We start from the raw sequence: 24,535 nt of genomic DNA, 5'->3' as shown, positions 1-24,535 counted from the left end.
AACCACAATATTCAATGATTTTGTTTCCTAGTGATTTTTAAATCTGGTAGGTTATACCATTAGTATAGCCAGTGTTTTCTGGATTAAAACAACCACTGCCCCAACACTGCCTGCTGGCAAATTGACTTAGCTTTAAACCTTGACCATCTCCCTTTGGTTATTTAATTTTAGTTACAGCTAAAAAGCCTAAAAACATAACATCAGAATGACCTTTCCTATTGGAAATTTCCCTGGCATGCAGCAATACTACCAAGCCAAGCAATCCTCATACTGCAGCTCAGCGTATTAAAGAATAAAAGAGGCAGCGCTGAACATCTTTGTTCCTGTAAGAAATTCCCTAATTGTGGCTACCACTTGTTAAGCAGTAAAGGCACAGAGGATTCAGCTAAAAAAAAAAAAAAGAGATTCATAACAAAACCAAGCCAGGCTTTGTTGGGTAGGAAGACAAAGTTCTATCATAATTCAAAGCCCATCAGTTACCTGTGTCTGGAGGTATCTACATAATAAAATAATGCTTAAAATAGTTAAGTCATCCTCACCTGGGACACTAGCCTCAGTCTAGTGCAGCAGTTTTCAAAGCCGCAATGCTCTGGCTGGCTGCTTGTCTCCAACAGGATTAATGCTCAAAATATGGCACTATTGTTCTGTCTGTCTCTGCCAAAAGCTATGTCACTTTTGATCATTTTAACATAGAAGCTGGCTCATGAAAGTGAGCCTTCCTATTGATTTCATGACTGCAGCTGCTCGTGGCGAGCGGGGTCCTATGGGATAGGTGGTCTAGGGCAGCAGTCCCTAGCTTCTTTGGCACCAGGGACCATTTTCATGGAAGATAATTTTTCCACGGACCAGGCATGGGGGTGGGGGTGGTTTCAGGAGGATTCAAGAACATTACATTTATTGTGCACTTTACTTCTACTATTATTATGTTGTAATATATAATGAAATAATTGCACAACTCACCATAGGTTGGGGGCCCATGTTCTATAGACTTTGAGGGTGTATTTTCAAACTTTTTGAGCACTACTGTCCAATTTTCAAGGCTTTATGATCCAAAGAGAGTGGGAAGCTCTTTCGGATATTTCATGCTGTTTAAACACTAAAGGTAAAATAAATACTGCAACAAGCTTCCTACTATTAGGCTGCTGACTTTCCTACACTGTCATTAACTACCCTGGAAGGTTGGAACTAAAAAAAAAAAAAATCCCAGCTCTCAGGCTACATGGGTACAACTGGTTACTTCTACCTTGGGAAGAGAAGGTTCATTTGGTTAAAACGTACATGCCATTCATTCATGATAGGATCGTCTAAGTTAACAAACAAAAATACAGGATGCCCAGTTAAATTTAAATTTTGGATAAACAATGAATTTATGTTTAGTAAGTAATTTACGTAAGTATATCACATGCAATATTTGAGACATACTTAATCTAAAAATATTCTTCATTGTTTACCTGAAATTCAAATTTAACCAGGCATCCCATATTTTATCTGGCAACTACTTGTCTTGCAAAATATGGGGCCCAAAATTGCAGCCTTGAGGTTAATATGTTATGTCTCAGTCCCAGAGTGATATTTAACTATGTTTGATAAAGTTTAGATTGGCAATTCTTAGTTACCTGAAATGTCAGTTCATTATGTTTCTACCATCCAGACTTTCCAAACAGCTTTACTTCCAAGCTCCAAAACAGGCTAAGTCCTTGCTAAGCTGTTTTCTCTGCCTAAAGAACACCCTGCTCTTGGATAAATATCACCAAGTACATGAGGATGTGAATTTGCATATGTATGTGTATGCAGAAACCAGCTCCCACATCTGACAATATCCAGATTATCAAATCTATTTTCTATAGGAAGGATTTTTGGATCAAATTTAAAAATGCCTCCAAATCATGGTATCGTGGGTTTAGCTGGCACAACCCAAAGTCACTACAATCTTTTGGTGAGAGCAGGGCCACAATTATTCCTAAATAAAATAGCCAAATTAATGAGCTTTGAAGTTTCATTTGGCAATAGAGAAGAAATCAATACTAGACCCATTTTTTTGTTCCCCATAATAATGAAGCAAGAGTTTAACTGAAGGGATGCTTGTATTAATACAAAACTCCAGTTCTTGCTCAAAACAATGATATATGGCATGTATATCCTTTGGTGATACTTATTCTTTTTCTTCATTTAGTCCTTAACATTAATAACATTAGTACTTCAGTGTGTGAAGGATTAGAAAAGAAAAAATTAACTTCATTTTACTTAAAGTTATATGTATATCCAGCCACATGAGTCTATAAAACATTCTAAAAATTACTTTTAGCCCTCTGAAATTTGCTGAATGTTTACATTTATGTCATTATCACTTTTAATTCTCAAACAACCTCTTAAGGTAGATACAATTATTATCTCTGCTTTCTAGATAGGAAAAATGACTCCTAAAGAGCTGGTAAGTAGATGCTTTAAGTCACACAGAAAGTAAGTGGCTGAAAAGGAGTTTGAACCCATTCAACTGTACTGACAGATCATGTATTTTACTATTTGCCTCTGGGATTTATTAAAGGAAACTTCTCTGTAGTAGAAGCAGCAAGTCTTGGAACCCAATGGAGGAACAGCAGGTGCCAATAGGAACAAACGTGTTCCATGGATGTTTCTCTTCTTTCCATGTGTTGGTTTAAGTCTTGACTATGGACTGAATTTATATGGCTATATAATGTTGGAAATTGTCTTTGGAACTATGTAGGGAAACAGAAATTCTTTAAATCAGAATTTATCCTGTATGAGAGTCGTCTGCTTCTCTGTTTAATATTCCAGGCAGCATATAAGTAGAGACCAGTCCTTGCCATCAACACCTTCCATACCTTGTTCATTATTTTAAGGAGAATTCTTCTGTAACTCCCATCAAAGGTGGAATATCAATTAGATAATGTGGCCCTGAGCACTATAACATTAAATTTTCAAATTCCCCATTGCTTAGCTTAAAAGTCTCAAACTAGTTATGTTGTTTTGAATTGAAATTCCACTTGAATACCAATTTTTTACATTTCGGAAACTTAATGCCTGGGGCAGACAAAGTACATCACTTCATTTTAAGATTCTTTCATATCAATATAGAAGCTGAATATATTTTTGAAAAAAGTTATGAAGTCGTTTTACAGACAACCTGGGATGTTGTCTGTAATATCTTTTTTCATCAATTTAATCACTTACAAACAGGTTGGTTGTTAATTCAAAGAGAAGTATCAGAATCTGATAGATCACAAGAAACCAGTAAACCCAAACACTGACTCAGCTGACCTCACTTTCAAGGACACTGCATTTCTCAGTGTTTCTCAGTGTTCCCCTGATTCTTCACCATTTTACTCTTGGAAGGGCGAAGAGGAACTTGGAAAACAAACTCGAAGGACCACTTTTCTTCCCAACCAGTAACAGATCTCCCAGCAAATCCATAAACAGAAATTGAAGTAAAACATCTATACTAGAGCCACAAAATCACGTATGAGAAATAATACAACACATACTAACGTGTTAAGACAATTTCCTAGCTAAGACCAATAGTTAGACACACTGCAAAAAACAAGCCCTCAAAATCATATTCAGAACCTAAGTCTTCCTCCCACTGAAAAGCAAGTGAAATTCTATCTGAGGTTCATTTTAGCGTTCCAGTGCTCTCAAAGTCAATCATCTATCTTGGTTTTCTTGCTTTTGCTGTCTGAAGTTGTTCAGTGGTTCAGTCATCAAGGAAAAAAAATGCACATAAAGTAGGTCCATAATTGGAAGCAGAATCTTAGTTCCTTTGGGGATAAAAATGGCCCAGAAATGACTATCGTTTTTCTTTTAAAGTCCAGTGCAGTATGAAAAAGAACTATGCCCTTCAAAAACAGAAATATAGTAAATACTTCATAGTTAGGTTAGTTTGCCTGAAAGTGTTGAGGGGTTTTCATGTCTGCAGAAAGATAAAAATGAACATTTCATAATCAGACCTAGACCTCTTCCAGCTTCTCAACACATCTACTGGAGCCGAGTGCAAGAAACCTGATGCTGATGTGCACCAGACCAAACAGCTGGTCTTCCCGAAGAAGCAAATTAGCAGTATGATCACAGTACACGGCTCACTGCAGAAAAGCTCTCTATATAGCCTCCTGCTTTTTGTCTTCTGCTAAAATAGCCACCAGAGGGGAGGACAGAAAGACAGTGTGCACAGCATGATGCCAGATGGCAGGGAGTGGGGATGACAAGACTCCATCTACCAGTGCTAAAAATGAAAGCCCTATGGACAGTTAACAGGTCTGACATAGGAAGCTGGTTCTATTCGTCAAGTCTAATCTTCCCAAATTGGGTTTTCAGGGATTAATATTATGACTTGCATGGTGATCAACACAGGATCATTTTTAATTTTTCACAAAGTATTACAACATATAATCCATGCCTTGAATCAGTTCTCCTCCTTGGAAAGAGTTTGCTGTCTAATAAGATATCCCACATAAGGGCAAACTATTATTGGATTCCACTTTGATCAGGAGTTTATGCTTAGCACCAACTCATACATCTTGTTTTAACATCAAGTTCACCATATGGATGAACTCTAATAATAGCATCGCTAAAACCTGGCCTTTCAGGAGACAGGTCATTAAATGGTCCTCATTCAGGGCCATTCTTTTGCAAAAACTATTGTCTAAGGAAGAAAGGGATAAACAAGCAGAAAGGAAAACTGATTCCGGTTCAAATAAACACTCTCCTTATTCTAAATATCTTAACTTCTTTGAGGAAGAAGTTCCTAACTTTTTAGCTTCTTGCATTGCCTTCCTGTTTGGTTCCTGATATTCTATTAGATCACTACTTAAATTTCTCCCTTTTTAAATCATTCAAAGTGGATGCAAAACTGGAACCAGTCATTCTACTCATGCATGCTCACAAAATTTCAGATTCTGCCACTCTACCCATAGTTCATTCTCATAGACATGGTCAAGATTAAGAAAGTTGCTCAAAGTAAGATTTGAATCTGGCCCTCCAGAAGTGGAACCTCTGATTCTGACTTTGGGGTTGATCAGAAGAAGGGTAAGAAATGTGGGGCATTAGGCTTCACTTTCAACAGTCACCATCTGGCTCCTTCCCCCTGCTCCATTGCCCCATTCCTGACCTGCTTAGAATCAGACTGAAGAGCCACTCTGAGGTCCTGCACACAAACTTTGTGAAAAGAGAGCCCAGAAATGGCAGTAACGCAACACCCACAATGGTACTCTTCGGTTTCAAAAAGGGCTATTTTTAGATTTATAAGGGTTGTGCCCAAAGATTTTTCACAGGTGCTTTTGGGAAATGTTGATCTCACAACAAAGCAGTTGGAACTCAGTGTCTTTTTGATGGTGATGAGCATCCGGCAGGATTTATAGCCACAACATTAACTCAAGTTCCCAAAACAGATCCAACTTTACAAACAGAGCCACTCTCCCCACCACACTGCTTGGTAAACCTAATTCATGTGACGTTTACCCTGTGATCAAAATTCTTATGAAATAGTTCTATCAAATTCTCCTATATTTGTCCAAGTCCTGGTGGATCTTTGCCTGATGATATTTGATAACAACGCTATAGTGTTATTTATCAGTGATAAGTGTAGTTATTTAAAATGTTGACTTGTTCACAGCCTCACTTCTTTCATTTGAATTTAGCATCCTCTAGGGCACCAGTTTTCAATCAGGAATGCACATTAGACTTGCCTATGGAGTTTAATAAAAATACACATGTCTAGGACTTGCTCTAGACTGAATGAATCTTTTAGGATTATTACTTTATATCTTGAGAATTTTTTTCTCTGTAAAAACTATATTCGATCATTTTTGTATAATCAGAAGTAACATTCCCTGACTTCTTTGAACACGGGCTTATTCATTGTCCTCCAAGGCATTCTGTCTAATTTTGGGGAAATGATTTTATTGTCTTCTTTTGCATGTTACATTATACGCTGTTCTTAATATAAACTCTCATTAGATATTTTGCACTTTCAAATTATCGGTAGTAAACTAACCACAGCCATTTCAGTTTCTGTCATCTGTAGATCGTTTCATTTTCCATCCATGCTTGCCTGAGGTTTTACTCAGCTTTAGACCAGAGTTTGTGTTTTCAGCAGAGAAGAATCTCAGGAGCCCCATGGTAAAGGACCGATACTTTAAACAATTGACACTTCAAAGGACAGTACTTGGACACAGTACTTGGACACAGGCATCTGATGACAGCAGTGGGCTGAGTCAGGATTGGCAGAACTTTAGTGCGAAGCAGATAGCTTCATGATACTGCACTAACCCAAGATCAAGAGAAACAAGAATTAATTACACAAGCCTGAGTGGACTGATAAGGGAAATTTTTATTACAGTTATTTGTTTAGTATAGTGTTCTATTGCTCTACTTTCTGAATATATAAGAAGTCCTTTCTCCTTCTACTTCAACTATCTATAACCCATAACAATATATTAATAGTAGACACTGATTATGTAAACTGAAATGAAATGTTTTAAAATTATATCTGAGTCTCACTAATCCTCAGAGTTCAGAAACTATCCCAAGTGTCCTTACTTTTCCGTGGCAATTGGGTTACTTGTATGCATTCAATAATATGATAATCTGTCTTCCTTTTAACCAGGATATAATTGGGAAAATCCATTATGCAAACAACGTTTTTCCTGGAACACAATTGAGAATGAAGCTCATTGAATCAGATAGAATAGGCCACTTAATTTTCACTGGGAATTTTACCTGCAGTCCAGGATTCCAATGCTGTATTATAAGCAAAGACTATATAAATATATTTCTCTCCTGAAATCTTCCTGTGTATGAGCAACAGGTTGGGAATTACATGCCCCATTAGCACCTTATTACAAGTGATGACTGTGTAATTTCTATCAGGCCAAACTACAGGATGACAAGAATTAGGGCACTCCGAGGACAGATGTCTCATCACCCTGAAGCTTACAATGTCACAGGTAACCCCTGGTAGGAGATTCATGGTCAGAGCCTCCCTGAGATCAGTCAGACTCTGGGGGAAGCCCTTTGGGAACCTGTTCCCTCTCGCACAACTCTCCTAAGTAGAAAGGTGCTGCAGTATGTTCCAGAAGTCAAGGCCTGAAGCTTATCTTTAACTCAAATGGTAGTTCATATTCACCTCTCTGCAATGAGAGTGATACTCAGCTTAAGATAATCACAACACAGCTTCATGAATCAGAGGGCATTTTCATCTTACTGCCAAATTAACTTACCAAATAAGAGGTCACAATGTCAAGGAGGAAGGGAGATAAAAATCATAAGGCAAATAACAAAACTGCAAGGTCAAATAAACTGCCCAGCCAAAGTTGTTCTAACAGGAAGCTCTCCTAAGTGCCCCTTTGCTAAATAGAACTGAACTTAAAAGTTATTACATAATTAACCTATTATACTTAGAGTTTCCTACATTATTTTTAAGGTTAACAGCTAAATGTTAAAGACGCCAAGTTAACATTTACGGAACATCCATATCCCCAAAACTATGTTAGGTTTATTACAAGTATAATCTCAATGTTAAGAATATTAACCTCCTAGTACGATTAGATTATATTCATTTAATCTCTTTTAAAAGCATCATAAATTATATGAGAGATTTTGAGGATTAAAAAAATCACAAATCTATGCTACATTCCTATACAACTAGAAAAATTTTAAAAATTTATAGAATGTCAACTTATTACCAGAATTTATTGGATGCTTCCTTCATTCATTTACATACTTATTACGTCAGAAACCACATACCACACACACATACAAACACACACACACTCTTTCGTGTTTGTTCAAGGCTGTTAAATTGTAGCCTAAAAAAAAAAATGGCCCCGGGTAAAACCCGGCCTCTTGATTTTGCTGAGCAAAATCTCCAAATTTGGGGCAAGAGCTAAATCAATCGTCCTGGATGAATGAAAACAGAGAGATCCTCCTCCCCCTTCCCCCCAAAAGACTATATAGCTGCTCCTTTCAATCAAAATCTAGTATTTCAGAACATCAGTTTGAAAGGGTGCAAAATGCTTAGCCGACTCAGAGCACCCAACTTTTAACCAACGAGAGCATGCGCGGGTCTCAGGCCTGCAGTGCAGGCAATGACAAGTCACGCTACTCGCCGCCTGCAACATCGTGCACTCAGGTCGTCTGCCAGAACCGTGTGCCCCTCCTGAGAAGCACCTGTCTTGGCAAAGGCCTGAGAAGATAGAGCCGCTACCTGGCTTTCTCCGTGGCTCCTCCCGCTCTCTGCTTTGAAGACGGACTTGGGCTTCCGGGACTTGAAGTTGCCCATGCTGGGTCGCAACACGCCGTCCACCAGCACGGGCTGCTCTACATGCTGCGGCGCCTCGCGCAGGGCCGGCGGCGCGTGCTCCTCTACCAGAGCCCCGGCGTCGGGGTAATTCTCTTTATTGTTTTCATCTCTAAAACAGAAAAGACCCGATTTAGAAAGCATAAAAAAAAAAAAAAAAGAATAAACTGCTGCGGGAAAGAGGGGTTGGCGATATTCACTGCTGCTATATTTATAGGGTACCTGGCAAAATGTTTAGCTTCCACTTAAGAGAATTTTGCAGGAACAAGAATTTAAGAAATGAGAATTTCACTCTTTAGATCATTCCAGCTTCCCTTGCCATCTTTGTTAGTTAACGGATTCATATTTTTTGTAGTTGTAACTATCTGCATACCACCATTATTTGGTTTTAACTTTTCACTTTAAGGTGTTTTCATGTATAGCATATTTTCCTCTCACAATAATAATGTGAGATAGGTTAGATATTGTCACCCCAACTTTATAGATGAAGACTCTCAGACCCAGAGATTAAATGACATGCCTATTGGGAGAGCTAATTCAGGCAGCCTCCAGGGGTCAGGTAGATGTCCGGACTCTCATGCCTGTGTTCTTAGTTCAAGGCATGATGCTTCCTCCTCATTAGCAATGCCAGTTATTAATCATCTTCCTACAACTTTCAGAGGCATTTAAATGTTTAACGGGATCTATTTTGACAGGATAAGTGTTACCTGGATGAAATGTAAGGCAAGGGCCATATTCTGCCCAGGCAGGCCATCTGAACAATGCCCTGAGGGCAGAGTCAAACATCCCGCTGTCTGGGTTCTAGCAGTGCCAAATCACTGGAGACCAGATAGGCTGGTGTTTCCTCCATACGTTCCATGCTGAGATGGCACTTGTACTCTTCACTCAACAACCAAATGCCATACAATATACCCACCCCTCTCCAGTTTCAATTTTCTCAAAAATACTGACATGATAACACTCTTCTCTGAAGCCATTTGTCCCACTTAAATCTAGACACATTTTATTTTTTCATTTTGCTAAGCAACAAGCAAATGCCATGGACATAACCAAATGGGGCCTTCTATTTATATGATCAATATCATCAACCTCAACCATGGGCAATCCTTAGCACTCAGTCATTCTTGAGGAGTGGCCACACCCTCTCATGCTCCCTTACCGTGAGCACCCATAAAAGAGCTTTTGCAAGGTCAGCTGGGAAGCAATTCCTTGCTGCTCAAGAACACATAAAGCCAAGAGGCAAGACTAGCCAAGGAGGATTTCTGTGCCCACCACTTAAGACACCCTTTCATAAGTAAAAGGCAGATTAAACTCACTAAGCTGATATTGGGGGAGGATAAGTTTCAGTTAGTCTCTGGGAAAAGACCAAAGCAAACATTGGGGTAGTGGTCTAGAGCATGACCAAGGTGCATTTGGGAAACGTTTGAAAATAAAACTGTGTGAAACAGTTAAACTCAGGTCCAAGACACACTTAGTGGTATCTAGTAAAGGAGAACCCAACAAGTTAAATAATTCTTCAATGTTAGTAACTGAAAAAAACAAAAATAAAAATCAATGCCAATGACACTGATTGATATTCTTCCCTTAAGATCATTTACAATTAAAAAAATTTTTTTCAACGTCACTACTGGTTTTGGAATTAATAGTAAACCATGAATTGGAAACTACACTAATTCATTTGAAGTGCATTTCTTTCACTAAAAACCCATCCACTCTATGTTCCTGTGTGAGAAACAAAAGAAAGAACAGCTGCCTTTATATCTACCTAAATGCTCACTCAAGGAGGATTCCAGAACACTCAAGAATAAGGGGGAAAAAAGTAGTTTCTCAAATCTCAAATGACTCTTTTGATAGAATCATTATTCCCCAAATAATACCTGAACTTTTTGTTTTTATAACATATTTTCAAGTCACTTAAAATTTATAAATGTGTCTTGTTCACTTCCTTGACTTGGAAGGCAGGGAGCAGGAGGAGGGTGCAAAAAGCATCTTTATCCCATTATACAAATGTAGAACCTGATTACAAAAGTCATCCTTAGACATATATTTTCTAACATATTATTGGTCCCTTAGGATCCTCAAAACTGAAAAGTACAGGTTATGTAATTTACGCCACTACTTATTGGAATAAATTGTAACTGAGAACTAGCATGGTGTCCTGAAAACAGCCAGAGTCTGAAAGGTCCTCCCACGTATTAGCTGTATAGCCTGGGCCACGTCACTCCACCTCTATAACAATCCTCATTCATAAAATGGATATAATATCTGCCTTGCAGAGAAACACAGTCTCTGTGAAATACCCTTCATAGAAAACTGGCTCTAGGCCACAACCCAATAAATGAAAGCTATTGTTACTCTCAGGCAGGGCCTTAGAGCAGTAATTTGCAAAGAAAAAGGCTGAGGGGTCTTTTTAGCTTTCCTATACCTTCAAGATAAATTCCAAACTCCTTAATAAGACATACAAACCCTATGAAATCTGGTCTTTGTTTATATCTAGAGATTCATTTCTATCACCCCTGACCTCCTCACTGCACCCACTCTCAGAGTTCCTACCACCCTGAACTGCTTACTGTTCCTTCAACTCAAACTACTCTCTCTCTTTTTTTTTTTTTTTTTTTTTTTTTTTGAGACAGAGTCTCACTCTGTTGCCTGGGCTAGAATGCTGTGGCATCACACTAGCTCACAGCAACCTCAAACTCCTGGGCTCAAGTGATCCTTCTGCCTCAGCCTCCCGAGTAGCTGGGACTACAGGTATGTGCCACCACACCTGGCTAATTTTTTCTATATATATTTTTAGTTGTCTATATAATTTCTTTCTATTTTTTTTTTTAGTAGAGATGGGGTCTTGCTCTTGCTCAGGCTGGTCTCGAACTCCTGAGCTCAAATAATCCACCCGTCTCGAACTTCCAGGGTGCTAGGATTCAGGCGTGAGCCACTGCGCCCAGCTCAAACTACTCTCTTGACCTTCTGCTGGCTTCCCGGTAAGCTGCTCTCTCTGTTTGGTGGCATCATCTTTTTCTTAGCCTTTGACCCCATCAAAAAAAAAAAAAAAAAAATTAAAAAGTCATGTGCCACATGTAATTTTCTTTAGGAATCCATCCCAGAAAGCTCCAAGAGCTATTTGGTCCTTCTAAGTGAATCCTCTGCTTACCTCTAGTACAATAGCACTTAATGCACAGTAGCGTCATCATCTATATTTTTGCCTATCTCCTCCAGCAGACTGAACTCCTAGGAGCAGGAATTGGTTTGTCTTTTCTATCCTAAATCTTGACTGGTTTCTGGAGCACGAAATAGGCCTTCAACATATGTTTGTTCTACAATAAGTGGACTTTAGAGTCAGACAGACTTGGATCCAAATTCTGCCTCATAGTGTTCACTCAGCTATGTTACCTTGGATGAGCTATAATCTCTCTGAGCCTCAGTTTCTCCATCTATAGGATGAGGATGGAAGTATCAGCTTCCTTTCAGTTGTTTAGATTAAATAATAAAATGTAGATGAAAAGTGCTTGGAACAAAATAAATATGGAAGAAATGGCTAACTGTGAAGCTTTTGCCACTATACCATGAGCCTTTGATGGCCAAGCCATACTACAGACACTCAATGACATGTATGGTGAATAATCTAGAACCTCTTCCTTATGGTACATGATGGGAACATTGAGATAGGCTAATCAATATTCAATTCAATAGGCATTTATTGAGCATCCCCCATGTATAAGGAACTGCCCTGGGTGCGTATCCAAAAATGAACAAGACAACACTTCCTTCAAGAGCTGAAAACCTAGTAGAAGAGATGAGACATGAGAACAAATAATTAGAATTCAAAGAAGAGACTGTAATTCAAAGGAGAGCCACCAGACCCCAATGGTTTCTGTCTCTCACAAACATGAAGCAAGCAATGGTGGGTCAAACCTGAGACTGGAGCAATCAATCTGGTCTTCATGTAGAGAGACTGTGTCTTCGTCACACCTGAGGAGAGGGAACAAAAATCACATCAGATCCAACTCTCTGCTATAGCAGTAGCAGCAATAATCTAGAATTACCCAAAGATTAGCACAGTAACAATTGTCACTACTCTTTCCCAAACCAACTCTTATTCCCAACACGTCTACCAGGTAATGATACCAATGTTGTCATATCATATCATGTGAGATTAAAAGCTCAGAATCAGATAGGACTCTCGTTTTTTGTCTCCACTTCTCTATATCACCTAAGCTAACAAGATCTTAGCAAGGACTTAAGTGTTCACAGCACTCAAGGGGACAGTGGGCACCAAGATTGGTGAATTGTTTTTGACGATTCTACTACATGCCTCTTTGCATTTGCTCTGCTTCAGGCAGTCCCAAACCCACCAGTTCCCATTTGGCTTACTACATTGGCCTTAGGCTTTCTTGATCTTGCTGAAAGGAAGAGGTTCCTTTTCACAGAACTTCCTGATCAGCCTTATGAAAAATTCTTGGCTCTTCCATACTGAAAAATCTCCAGTGCTCCAGGCTCCCTAGGAAGATCTGGAGTAGGACCATTCTCTCACTCTAGGGTAGGAGGGAGCTTTTGTTCCTGTTCTCAGCTATTCCCACCCTGCCCCACCCCAGCCTGAAATGCTTTTTCCATCCTCAACTCCTACTCATCCTTCACTGCCCAAGTCAGGTCTTGCCAGCTCCACGAGCCTTCCCAGCCAAGTTCTCCCACATGCCTTGTTCCTACTTTAACCTTAATGTATAATGTTTACTCTTCATTCTGAGGTTTTGGTAACCAACTATATCTTATCTCACACTGCTATGTAATCCTTTGCACCTCTGATATCTTTTGATTAGTTACTAATTCCATGAGTAGAAATAATTATAATTTCTTTTTCTAGATACACTGCCATAGTACAAGAGTAAACCAGAGTAGACACTCAAAAAATATTTGAATTGAAATATTAACTCTGTTCCCTCAGCAGGTCTGGTCCCTGAAATAATTTAGTGAGCATTTATTAAGCGTTTCCTGCATCCAGGTACTGCATAACTGCATACTGCATTAGGTGTTGGAGCTGTGCTTCTCACATTCTCTGGGGGTCCTGGACCAACTAGTTTATTTTTTTTATTTCCAATCCATTGTGGACCAATACTTTGGTAAAAATGTCACAGTATTGCCAAAATTCCTATTAAAGCTATTAAGTGCTTGCTACCTATTTCTGTTTTCTCTTGTCTCAGACAAGTTACAATTTGGAGACTCACACTTTGAGTAACACTGCTTCTAAAGGACACAAAATTTGAAAAAGATCTGGACCCTGCTCTGAGAAATTCACAATGTAATGAGTAGACAAAAACAAACAAGTAAATAAATACCTGTGTACCTAAATATAATCATAATACAATATTTATACCATATGAAGTAATTTAAAAAATTTAAATATTCTTTACTGGCAATGGTGTATAATTAACCTATGGAACAAATTGAGGAAAGCTCCAGTCCTCTTCCCTTACAATCTCTTTTTAAATTATGGCTTTGTAGTGAATTAAACAAAGTCCAGACTAACCCTCTCTACCTGCTGAAATATTTTGTTCCCTTTGGCAATTAAAAAAAAAAAAATCGGTTGACTTAACAAAATGAGTCTTTAAACAGAGTGAGCAAAATTTCTTTGCTTTCTTGCCAATACCCCACTCTGTCCATCTCATGAAAAACAACAATTAAATTCACAAGTATTGCCTTGTTCTCCTCCATTAGCGGCATTCATCTAATCATCTGGGCTTTGTAATGTGAATGTTTTCCAATAACAAAGTAGAAAAATCAATGAAGAACAGAAATCTAGAATTGTTGCTTCCAAAGAACCAGGGCTCAACAATACCTATTGTTTGGGGATTTGGCAAGAAGTCATTTTTCTCCCTCATTTGATTTATTAATCTTTCTCCTCAAAGGACAATCAGTTAAAAATGGAAACTTGGCACCAGAACACACAAAGTTGCAGATGCTTTCTGAACTATGAGGCTGGACCTAATTAGTTGATCCAATTTTAATGCCTATTGAACAACTTCAGTTGCCACTCAAGGAAACACAATTCCAAGCTCACAGGTACAGCAATTGAAATAGATCTGCCTACTAGCTTATATGGTACATTTTATATATATATATATATATATATATATATATATATAAAACCTCTATGCAATTCAGTTGAGTTTTCATTTACTTTGATAAAGACCTATCAACTTCTACTCAGTTAGCATCTCCTCTCTAACCTTGCCCAGGGGCCCCATGCAAATGTCCAATACTGACTCAACTATGAAACTGCATTCCACAGTGGGAATCCAAACCCAGATATCCGCACTCCTGAGAGAAAATCAACTCAGACCAAACGACCAACTGATCCTGAGGCATAGCATTCTCTCTCTACATTATAGTCTTATCCAGGAATTTAAAGACCAATTCCTTTAATGATCTCCCTCTTTGATATTGAAAACTGGGCATCTTCTAGTGCAATGATTTTCAAACAGTCTACTGTGGACTATTAGTGGGTCTTGAAATTAGATAGCAGCTACCAGCATTTTTGTTGTTGTTGTTATTGTTGTTGGAGACAGAGCAAAAAATGTCAGCATAGTAAGGATTAATTGTTTCATGGAACTTATTTAAATTACCTATATGTATGTGTTCTGGATTGCAGTACAGAATGTTTTTATTATGGTTGTTCATAGTAAAAAAAAAAAAAAAAAAGTGAATGACACCTCTATTAAATGAGTTCCTCAGTAGTTCTCGTCAACTAGATTCTACATCCTAGAGTCTTTAATTTGTGGTGGCCCAGACAGTATGTGGATAGTCTGACTTTGCAATCATTTCTTTGTGAAAGGCTCAGGGTTGTTACTTTTTTTCTCTATTTGGACTTTTGCTCCCTTAAGCAACCACCAAAGAGAAAAACTTGTATGGTACTTCATAACTCATCTGCTCTTTCACATTATCTCATCTAAGCCTGACAGTGCTGTGAGGTAGGAGTTACCTTCACCTAGAGGCTAAATTATGGCCCAGGATTCTGAGGACTAAAGCAGTGAAGCCTGAATTATTTCTGCTCCACTATACTAAGCTCAAAAGACAGGAACCAAATAACCTCTTCAGTCTATATTCCCAGAGGCTCACGGAGAGGGAGAAGGGCATTCCTTAGAATAACGGTAGTGAAAGAAGTGCCCACGTGAAGTCTTCTTTTCCAACTAAATAAGAAGAGAGGGCTCAAATTGGCTGTTAGATAAAATGTAGTTGTGCCAGAAAGATATTTTCGTTCACCCTGTAGTACCAAGTTCCCTGGAGGCAAAACTGCAGAGGTACAGCCTCCTGTGGGGTCTCTCAAAGTGGGACCCCAGAACTTCCTGCATTAGCACTACCTGGATTATCTGATGAAAATGGCAGACTCCGGCCCCACCCTGACCCCAGACCCTCTGTGTCAACTCTCTCAGGGCAGGGCCCAGAAAGGTGGATTTTTAAACCAGATTGTCCACCCACATCATTGCTATGCTTCTAAAAAGTTCAACACTGACCTAAAGGTTTCCAAATCCCAGATCAGCAGTGGGCTAAATTCAACACATCAGTCATTCTGGGTTCCCTTGAGATAAATCTGGGGAGACTATTTTTCACAAGCTCCAGTCCCCTTCCCCAGGTGATATTGACCTTTTGAGAACCACTGCTTTGAATGATAACCTATCAGAATTATTAAAGGCCAGGCTTCACTTCAAACAGCAAGTTAGCCAGGACAAGATAGGAAATGACCATGGAAAAATAATAGATAAAAAGGTGCCGCAGATATAGAAGAAAAAGCCAAGGCCATTCTGATGTTGAAAAAAATGGGGTAGAAAAAGAAATTGAATTGATCAAGAGCTGCACAGACAGTGCCAAGCCTGAGAAAAATCAAGAAGAGAATAAAATCTGTCCTTCAACCCCCCCCAATTTCTTTTACCTTTGACTTTTATGAGACACCTCCCCCCCCCCAAGCTGGCCAAGAAGAACTTTGGCAAGTTAGAAAGGAGGTTAGATAAAATAATTGACATTAAAGTATTAATGACAACTTCAATCCAACTCCTGGGGCACAAACTTTTTAATTTCCATCTTAATGAGGGTCACTACCAAAAGCCTGAATCCAAAAGAAATCATCGATAGGTGGAATTTCAAGCACTAAGGAAAATGGGCTGGGGACAGGAAGAAGAGAAACTTTTCTTGTATCCAAAACACATAAGAGAAAAAGTCCCTCCTCCGTGTAGGCCAAGACCACACCCAAACATTTACTGAGCACCTGCTCTGTCTGCATCTCAGGATGGCACACCCTGGTCCTGCTGGGTCATGTCCAGAGAACCAAGAAACAAGGTTCATATTACTGAGGGGAAGGGAAATGTTATGTTAGACAGCGACTAGTTTTAATTGATCCCATTCTGTGCCGTGTTACACCTATGAAGCTTTTGATGTGTTTTCAATGTGCTCCTTAGATTTTTATATTAGCCAGATGGCATCCCTGTTATCACTCACTGCCTTTTAAAATAAATCACTGTCACGTCTCTGAAAGTAACAACATGATCTTATGCAATCAGAACTCCTTGGGGAGTGTCCAAAAACAAGGCACCAGACTCTCCCTAGCATCTAACCAGAAAACCTTAAGGACAAAAAAATGTCCATGTGAAATCTGGAACTAAGTGTCTCCATTTTGAACCTGCTGTGTCTGTGACTAACTCTGGAGATTCGGCCACACCAGGCTGCTGAGCATCAGGGCCAGAGAGTGCTTGGTGCTTCTAGGCACAGTCAGGGGAGGAGAGCAGCACCTGTGCACCTTGACCAGAAAGTCCAGGCCTTATCTCTGGCCTGCAGACGCACACTTTGGCGCACCTCTCTCCCCTTTTCTCAGGCTTTTAGAAAAGCAATTTTGCAGCACAGCTTACCCAGCAATCTCATAAACAGGATGCAGGTCCAAATGAGTACTTTATATTGCATCTTCTAAAGTCAACCCTGTTTTTTTTTTTTTTTTTTTTTTTTTTAAGTGACTCCAAAACTGGACACTGAGAGAGCAGCACATCAAACACAGAGAAACAAAAAAAAAAAAATATATGGGGAAAAAAGAGAGCCGGAAAGCACTGTGGAATATTACCTCTCTCCATCACCACGTCACTGTGACAGTGGTGAGACTTGAAACTCCAATGATACCTATTTCTAAATTTATTTGGGTTTTCTTTTTTAGAGAATTTTAGCAAACAGCTCCGAAGTTAGTGGGGCTTTCTATAGCACACTCGTAACATTTTTTTAAATGTAGTTGAGACTACAACTTTACACATAGCTTATTCCTGAAAAGCTGTTTAGAGTGACTTCTACAAAAAGTCCCAGGAGTAAACATCATGAATTAGCCTAGAAGAAGAATGCTAGATGAAGGACATATAATTCATGCATACATAAAAATTATATGTAAATTACATACAGTATTAGAAAAATATACTACCTATTAATTTTAACATATATGTATAATATTAGAAAAACATATTAAGAAAGAGATGACGAATTAAAACTATGAACTCTAAATATCTAGCAAAAAAAATACTGTGTCTGCTAGCCTTGAATGAAACATCACACTCCATTCCGTGTTTAAAAGGTGTTAGTCGCCCTAATCAACAGCTTTAACCATAGGACCAGGTGACTCATTCCTCCTATAGGTAGATCTTTCAGGTCAGAGAATAAAAATGACAAAGGGCATGCAAGAAAAGTTTACTCCGTGTGTCCTAAAAATCTGTAGAGAAGAGAGAGCAAAGATAAGTTTAGGCTGTTTACCACATGCTGGAATTCAACTCATTTCACATCCATCTCCTATTGCTGTAAATGTGTACAGAGTGCACTCCATGAAAACTGACGCCAATGTTGGCAAAATACAACAAAGCTTTCTGACATGTCAAATAGATTTTTTTAAAGATCTGAGCTCCCAGAACACATATCTTCGAGCATTGAGCTCCCGTAAGCAATCAGCTGGTTTTAATCTCTCTCCTGCATCTGCTAAAATGCTGATTTCAACCTGTAAAGATTTCTGGGCCCCAGCAGTCAGCACGTCTCCCCGCGGTCTTCACAGCCCCAGATTATAGGAGACAATGCATCTCACACGAACAGCGGCTGGGGACGGTAGAGGATACCTTCACGATAGTTGCTTCCAGAGAAAGGCATGCAAGTCTAATTTTAACAGCGAGAATCACTTACTCTGTTACAGCGGAGCTGCTGAAGGAATTATCCTGAAGGCTGAAACAGAAACAAGAAAACATCAGCCAAGCGCGGCCGGGGAGCCGTCTCCCTGACTGCTCTCCGGGAGTTAGAGCACATACACAAACATGGCATTGCAAGGCAAGTCTCAGGGCTCGCCCGGCACGCTCGCTCTACCTTGGGCTGCTGTCTGCACATGCTCGTAACGACACCCCCAGCAGGGGCCCAGCCGCACGGGCGAACCACAAAGCCCGGCAGCCCGCGAGGCTGCGGGGACAGCAGGGCGGGGCGCGGCGGCGGCGGCGGGGCCGGGACCCCGGGATCCAGCACCGAGCGCCTGGAGAGTTACCGCGCGACCCCAGCCCCGCCAGCCGCGGTTAATCCTGGGCGTGTTGTGCCAGCCCCAAGAAAGCCCACTGTTTCTGCCGAAGCACCGCAATACCCGGGAGACTTGCTTTCTCGCAGGCGTCTCCTACCAGTTCCACTGAGCTCTCCCCCACTCCCTACCCCAACCCCCAGAGAGGGAGGCTCGGAGAGGTCCATCCACCGTTCAGGAAAAAAAGCCAAGAGGGTACGAGAAGGGGGAGGGGGACATTGCTGGTGTTTTGTGTTTTATGTTTATTGTGTACTGTTTTTTTTTTTTTTTAATTATTATTATTGCCTAGGAAGAAAGAGCCTCTCTGAAGGAGAGCTTGCTGCATCACACCCGATCTGTCTGTACTCTGTTATTTCAGTCCCAGAGAGGAAGCGCCCAGCCTCGGACGACAGAGCTGTGAATGAGCCCACGCAGGGCGAGTGGAGAATTTATTCCAGCCGTGAGCTGGTGATCAGGACACCGTGCAAGGGGTGGGGCTTGCTGCGCCCGGAGCAGAGCAGCCCGCTGGAGCTTCTTAGCACCTCTGCAAAGGATGGAGAGACCCAATCCAGGAACGCTATCCTTTGAAGAAAGGCAACCCTATTGGGGCGAGGAAAGACTGTCAGCTCCCACTTGCTTCATTCCCCTGGGGATAGTTGTCCTGCCCTCTTTCTATTGTTCATTTCTCCTGCCATGTTGACCTGGATATGGAATGAACAGTCCTCTATGAAAGCTGTTTATTTGAATTTTGAAATAAGATCCCCATCCCCTCTGTTTTCCCACTCCCAGAAGCAGCTGGGATGATTTTTAGTCCAAACTATATAAGCCAATGAGTTAATTTATAACAAAAACACTCAATTTTTTTAAATTTTCCTATAATTAGAAAAATCATGAAAACTTGGAAAGAAGGGGGAGGAGAATTACCTTTCAGTGTTACATGAGACATTGATTAACAGGACCACCCAATGGCTAGTTAACACTCTAGGAGAATAGACTTGTGTTTGACTCTGCAACTCACTATTGATTAGATCCCAGCCACAGTGAAGTTACATGTTAACTTGCACATTTTATTCATTCTGTCCAGAGGAAAACATAATCGCAATATTTATGGTTTTATTGCACTGTAGGAAATTAACCAATTTTGCATCTAGCCAAACTAACATTCTTCCTAAATGCCTGTAAATACTCAGATCCTCAAAATGCTCTTGGAACCCACTTCACCATCTTATGCTTTTCCTCATTAATAAGTGGATAGATCTCTGATGACTGCCTATATTTGTATGAGAATTATTTTAACTTTGAAAAATCACAACTGAGTTATACTTTGAAAATCAAAATTGAGTTTTCTTAGAAAACCAGCTTTCACTAAGATTCTTTGCAATTTTACTTTTCTCTGTCCAAATATTTTTTAAATCAGCAGAATTAAAAAATATGGTCTTAACTCGAATTCTATAGACTAAAAGAAGTTCAGAAATATTAATACTTTGAATATTTAACTACATAGTACATATATGTTCCTATGCCACCTCTTATCTTGTATGAATTAGACTCAGCAGTGACAGGCAAGGCTGATTTCACTATATTCATTATTTCATCATCTCAGATTGAGGTCTGTTCTTTGAGATGGATAAAGGTAAGTCTATATTCAGCCTTCTTGGTTTCATAGATTTAAAAGTTGTCAGTTTCTAGAAACCCTGGTACTCACTCATTGGATATGGTGCTGATTCCAGATGTCCCAGTGTCAAGAAAGATCATACTTTTCTCATATGAATGTTCCCAGTGATTCATTTGGAATGGAAAAGTGTAATGCTTTTAACTTTGAAATAGGACTTGGACAAGTACATGAAATAATGTGGGCTCTTTGAAAATAAAATGAAATAACAAATGTACTCTATAAATGCAATATTCATTAATGTCCAAAGAAAAGAAATAATTCTCAGCAACTCATGAATAGTAAGGACTAAAATTAGGTTTTAGGTAGTACTCATATACAATGAAATCAATTGGTTGATTGTGGTTAAACACCAAAAACATCGCAGGGGAAAAAAAATTGTTACTTAACAGTATAAAAGAAAATCAACCATTTTAATATTTATTTCTCAACTAATTCTTATAACATTTGTTTTCTTCTTAAATCAGGTTTAGAAATTGTCTTTGTAAGTGACTTTTTAAAATGTTTTGTACTATTCAACTTGGAAAAGGACAATACTGATGAATATCATACAACATATGGTTATTTTGGAGACTTTCAGCTTGACGTAACAGCAATTCAAGGATAGTTCAAAAACAGCAGAAAAAAATTAAAATTGGAGTTTATGAAGAAGTAAATTCTAGACCACTGTTTCCCAAGTAGCAGTGAAATTCTAGTCTCCAGATGGTCCAGGAAAATTTTTAAAAAGTGACATGGTCAAAAATAAGTTTTTGAATATGAGGCATATTATAAATTTATAACATACATTAGGCAGCAAAGTATTTCACCTGTTTTTAACCAGTGTTCCTCAAACTCAGTGAATATCAAAATAATTTTGTCTTAAATATATCATCAATTAACATAACGTGTAACTAGAAATTTTGAGAAAAGAGCCCCTGAGTATGTCAGGAAAAAAATGCAAAGGGATTAACTGGTATAGTTATTTACTGAACAAATGAATAAATAAACAAATGATTCTACATGCTTATCACTATCCCATAGTTATGAGCAAGGCACACAGTCCCTGTCATCATAAAATTTTTAGTATAAATATACATGATATCTGTATGCATATATATTAATATATAATATATATATTGTATGTACAATCCTATTTTATACAATATAAGTAAAATAAGGGGAAAACGAAGATGCTAAATTTGAATATGATTAATTTGCTTACATGTTAAAAGTTTCAATGTTTTACTTTTTCTATCAGTGTTCTTAAAAACCAACATCTGAATTTCAGATTTAGTACCAATAGTTTATTATAATTAGAAAAATTTTAATTCTAATGTATTGAATTGGCTATATGCAAAATATCAAACAATAGTGTCATGGTCAAGAAAGAAATTTCCAGAGTTGCCAGTGGTCAAGAACCACTACTTACTAGTAGTTTAAACCTGGACAACCACTCAATGCCTCAATTTTTTCATCTGTAAAATGAAGATAATAATGACCTATCTCATGAATTCTTCGGGAAACTAAATGACATGCCTGGCAAACAAACCAAAAAAAAAAAAAAAAAAAGTAAATAAATTCTATTATCATCATTTTCATTGTTATTATTGTAATAAATAATATATAAACAAAGTTTGGAACAGGATGAACAATACTGCTATGCTTACAGATGATATTTTCTTTCTACTTTCTATGATGGCACAGGGTTTATTGTTTATTGTTTTTTTTTAAAGAACAATAAAATTTAAAACATTACTAAATATGGATGAGCTGCTTTGGACAGAATTGGCTTTATCAAAAATGTCTTTGTGCTCACTTTGCAACTCTCCAATTTTAAATACTTGCACATCCCTAGAGGACCAGACAATTCTGAGAAATCACTTTCTGCAAGACACTGGGGCAAGAAGCCAGAATCTTCACAATGCCAGGAAGTCAACAGAGGCCTGCTCTACTGGTCTGGACACAGTGACTCGTAGCTTCCTGCCAGTACCCTTGAGAATGACCGGGCTTCCTTGTGAAAGAGAAGACTACTGCTTCAAAAGATAATTTTGATTAAAAAAAAAAACAACTCTCCCTGATTCCCTCTCCTTTAATCCTTTTCTTCCCCAACCCCAATAAATGACACCATACAAGAGAGTTCTGATTACCTGAGTGGTCAATATCTGAGCTCCCGAAGATTCCAATGTGCTCAGGGAAGCAAAACCATGATACCAAAAATCTATGCTATTGTCAGACTGTTAATGATATCAGTCTCCATTCAAACATCCTTCCCCAGTGAATGCTAGTGTGCATGAAGTCCACCTTTGTCTGGCAATCTCTCTCTGATTCATCCAACAATAAAATGAAGATGCAATGTAAATGGATTGCTAAATGGAATTTCAATTTTTGCAAGAGTCAGGATTTCATAAAGTCAATGGAAGTGATGTTCCAGAACAGCTTAAATCACATTCAAAACTGGTGACAAGTGAGGCTTTGGCAGTAACAACCAAAGAATAAAACATTGGCAAGAATGGTGACATGTCAATTCCAAAGGAAATGAAGCAACTATCAAAGGATTAAGAGTGGCCCTTTGGCCAGGTGCAGTGGCTCAAGCCTGTAATCCTAGCATTCTGGGAGGCTGAGGTGGGAGGATCATTTGAGCCCAAGAGTTTAAGACCAGCTTGAGCAAGAGCGAGACCCCATCTCTACTAAAAATAGAAAAAATTAGCTGGAAGCAGTGGTGCATGCATGTAGTCCATCTACTCAGGAGACTGAGGCAGGAGGATCTCTTGAGCCCAGGAGTTGGAGGTTGCAATGAGCTCTGATGATGCCACTGCACTCTAGCCAGGGCAACAGAGTGAGACTTTGTCTCAAAAAAAAAAAAAAAAAAGAGTGGCTGTTGGAAAAATTTACAAAGCCCTTAATTTTATAAATATTACCTTTTTATAAATGGGAGGTGAAGGTTATCATTTTAAGCTATTAAAATTTTTTAGAAAAATTGTATAGAACTTCTCTGAGAAAGATATAGTTTTTATTGTTTCTAAGAATTATCTCACTATGTCAATTATATCCAGAATATAAAATAAGAATATTTTGATAATTTCTTTACTGCTTACCATGGCCTATCAGGTCCTTTGTGCTCTGGCTCTGGAGACAACTGAACTTACCTCCAACCACACTGGCCTCCCTGCTGTTATTATAACAGATGAACCTGATCCTGCCCTTGGATCTTTGCACTTGCTATTCCCTTTGCAGGGACCACCACCCCTAAAATGCTCAAATGTGCTTCCTCGGGGAGATCTCCCTGATCAGCCGCCTTAAATTAGTTTCTCCTATCACTTTATTTTATTTTCTTCATAGGATCTGCCACTACCTTCTATTCAATATTTATGTCTATTTGTTTTATAATTTCCCCCCTCTACTATAATGTAAGCTGTTTGGGAACAAAGACTTTGGGGTCTTATTCACTATGGTATCCCCGGGACAAAAATAGTGTCTATCATGGTAGCTACCCAATAAATATTTGTGGAATAAAATTAGTAAGTAAATGTTTAGTTTCATTTCTTCAAGACAATGCTCCATTCATCCCCTTTTTTTTTTTTTTCTATTTACTATGAAATGTTAGATCCTATTTAAGTGATTCATTTTAAGTGAGGTTTTTCCAAGACAAGTTATCTTCAGCTAATGCGGCTCTCCTGTGTTAGACATTCCTTCCTTTGCTTTGCAGGGATAACAGGTTTCATGCCGCTATGCCAGCCTGACTCATGATACTGGGTGCCCAGAACATTGTTTGTTTCCGAGGTGTGGTCCCAGTTCAGCCACAAAGGGCAATGGCACTGAATACACAGCAGTATTTGCCAGGGAGCAGACTGTAGGCATGTTAGTGAAATCATCAACTTAGAGCACTCTATTAAAAGAAAATTTTTCTTGGGAAAAATCACATTTCATTATTCACACCTTAACTTGAATTAACTTTAAGACAACAAAGTGAATCCTTCCTGTTGATGTGATTCTTAGGAACCTCAGGAATTATCTGGTCTAATTCTTTTTTAAT

The 24,535-nt window shown here is 38.8% G+C and overlaps 1 protein-coding gene across 5 annotated transcripts in view; it reads right to left on the bottom strand.

The window, feature by feature from the left end:
* FAM13C (family with sequence similarity 13 member C) overlaps window positions 1-18,558 on the bottom strand; it is a 110,469-nt gene extending 91,911 nt beyond the window's left edge. For 3 of the 5 annotated variants that reach the window (XM_069460592.1, XM_069460595.1, XM_069460593.1), the window contains exons 1-3: window positions 18,497-18,558; window positions 12,224-12,280; window positions 8,219-8,423 (exon numbers count right to left, since the gene is read on the bottom strand). In XM_069460592.1, coding sequence (XP_069316693.1) covers window positions 8,219-8,423; window positions 12,224-12,280; window positions 18,497-18,558 — 324 coding nt within the window. Of the gene's footprint in view, window positions 1-8,218; window positions 8,424-12,223; window positions 12,281-18,496 lie in introns of those variants that run through there. The other 2 variants (XM_069460594.1, XM_069460596.1) reach the window with 1 other exon arrangement.
* Between the last annotated feature and the right edge of the window lie 5,977 nt (window positions 18,559-24,535).

The sequence above is a fragment of the Eulemur rufifrons genome, chromosome 28 (assembly GCF_041146395.1).
Source record: "Eulemur rufifrons isolate Redbay chromosome 28, OSU_ERuf_1, whole genome shotgun sequence".
Taxonomy (NCBI): Eukaryota; Metazoa; Chordata; class Mammalia; order Primates; family Lemuridae; genus Eulemur; species Eulemur rufifrons.
This window is presented reverse-complemented; position numbering and strand designations above follow the sequence as displayed.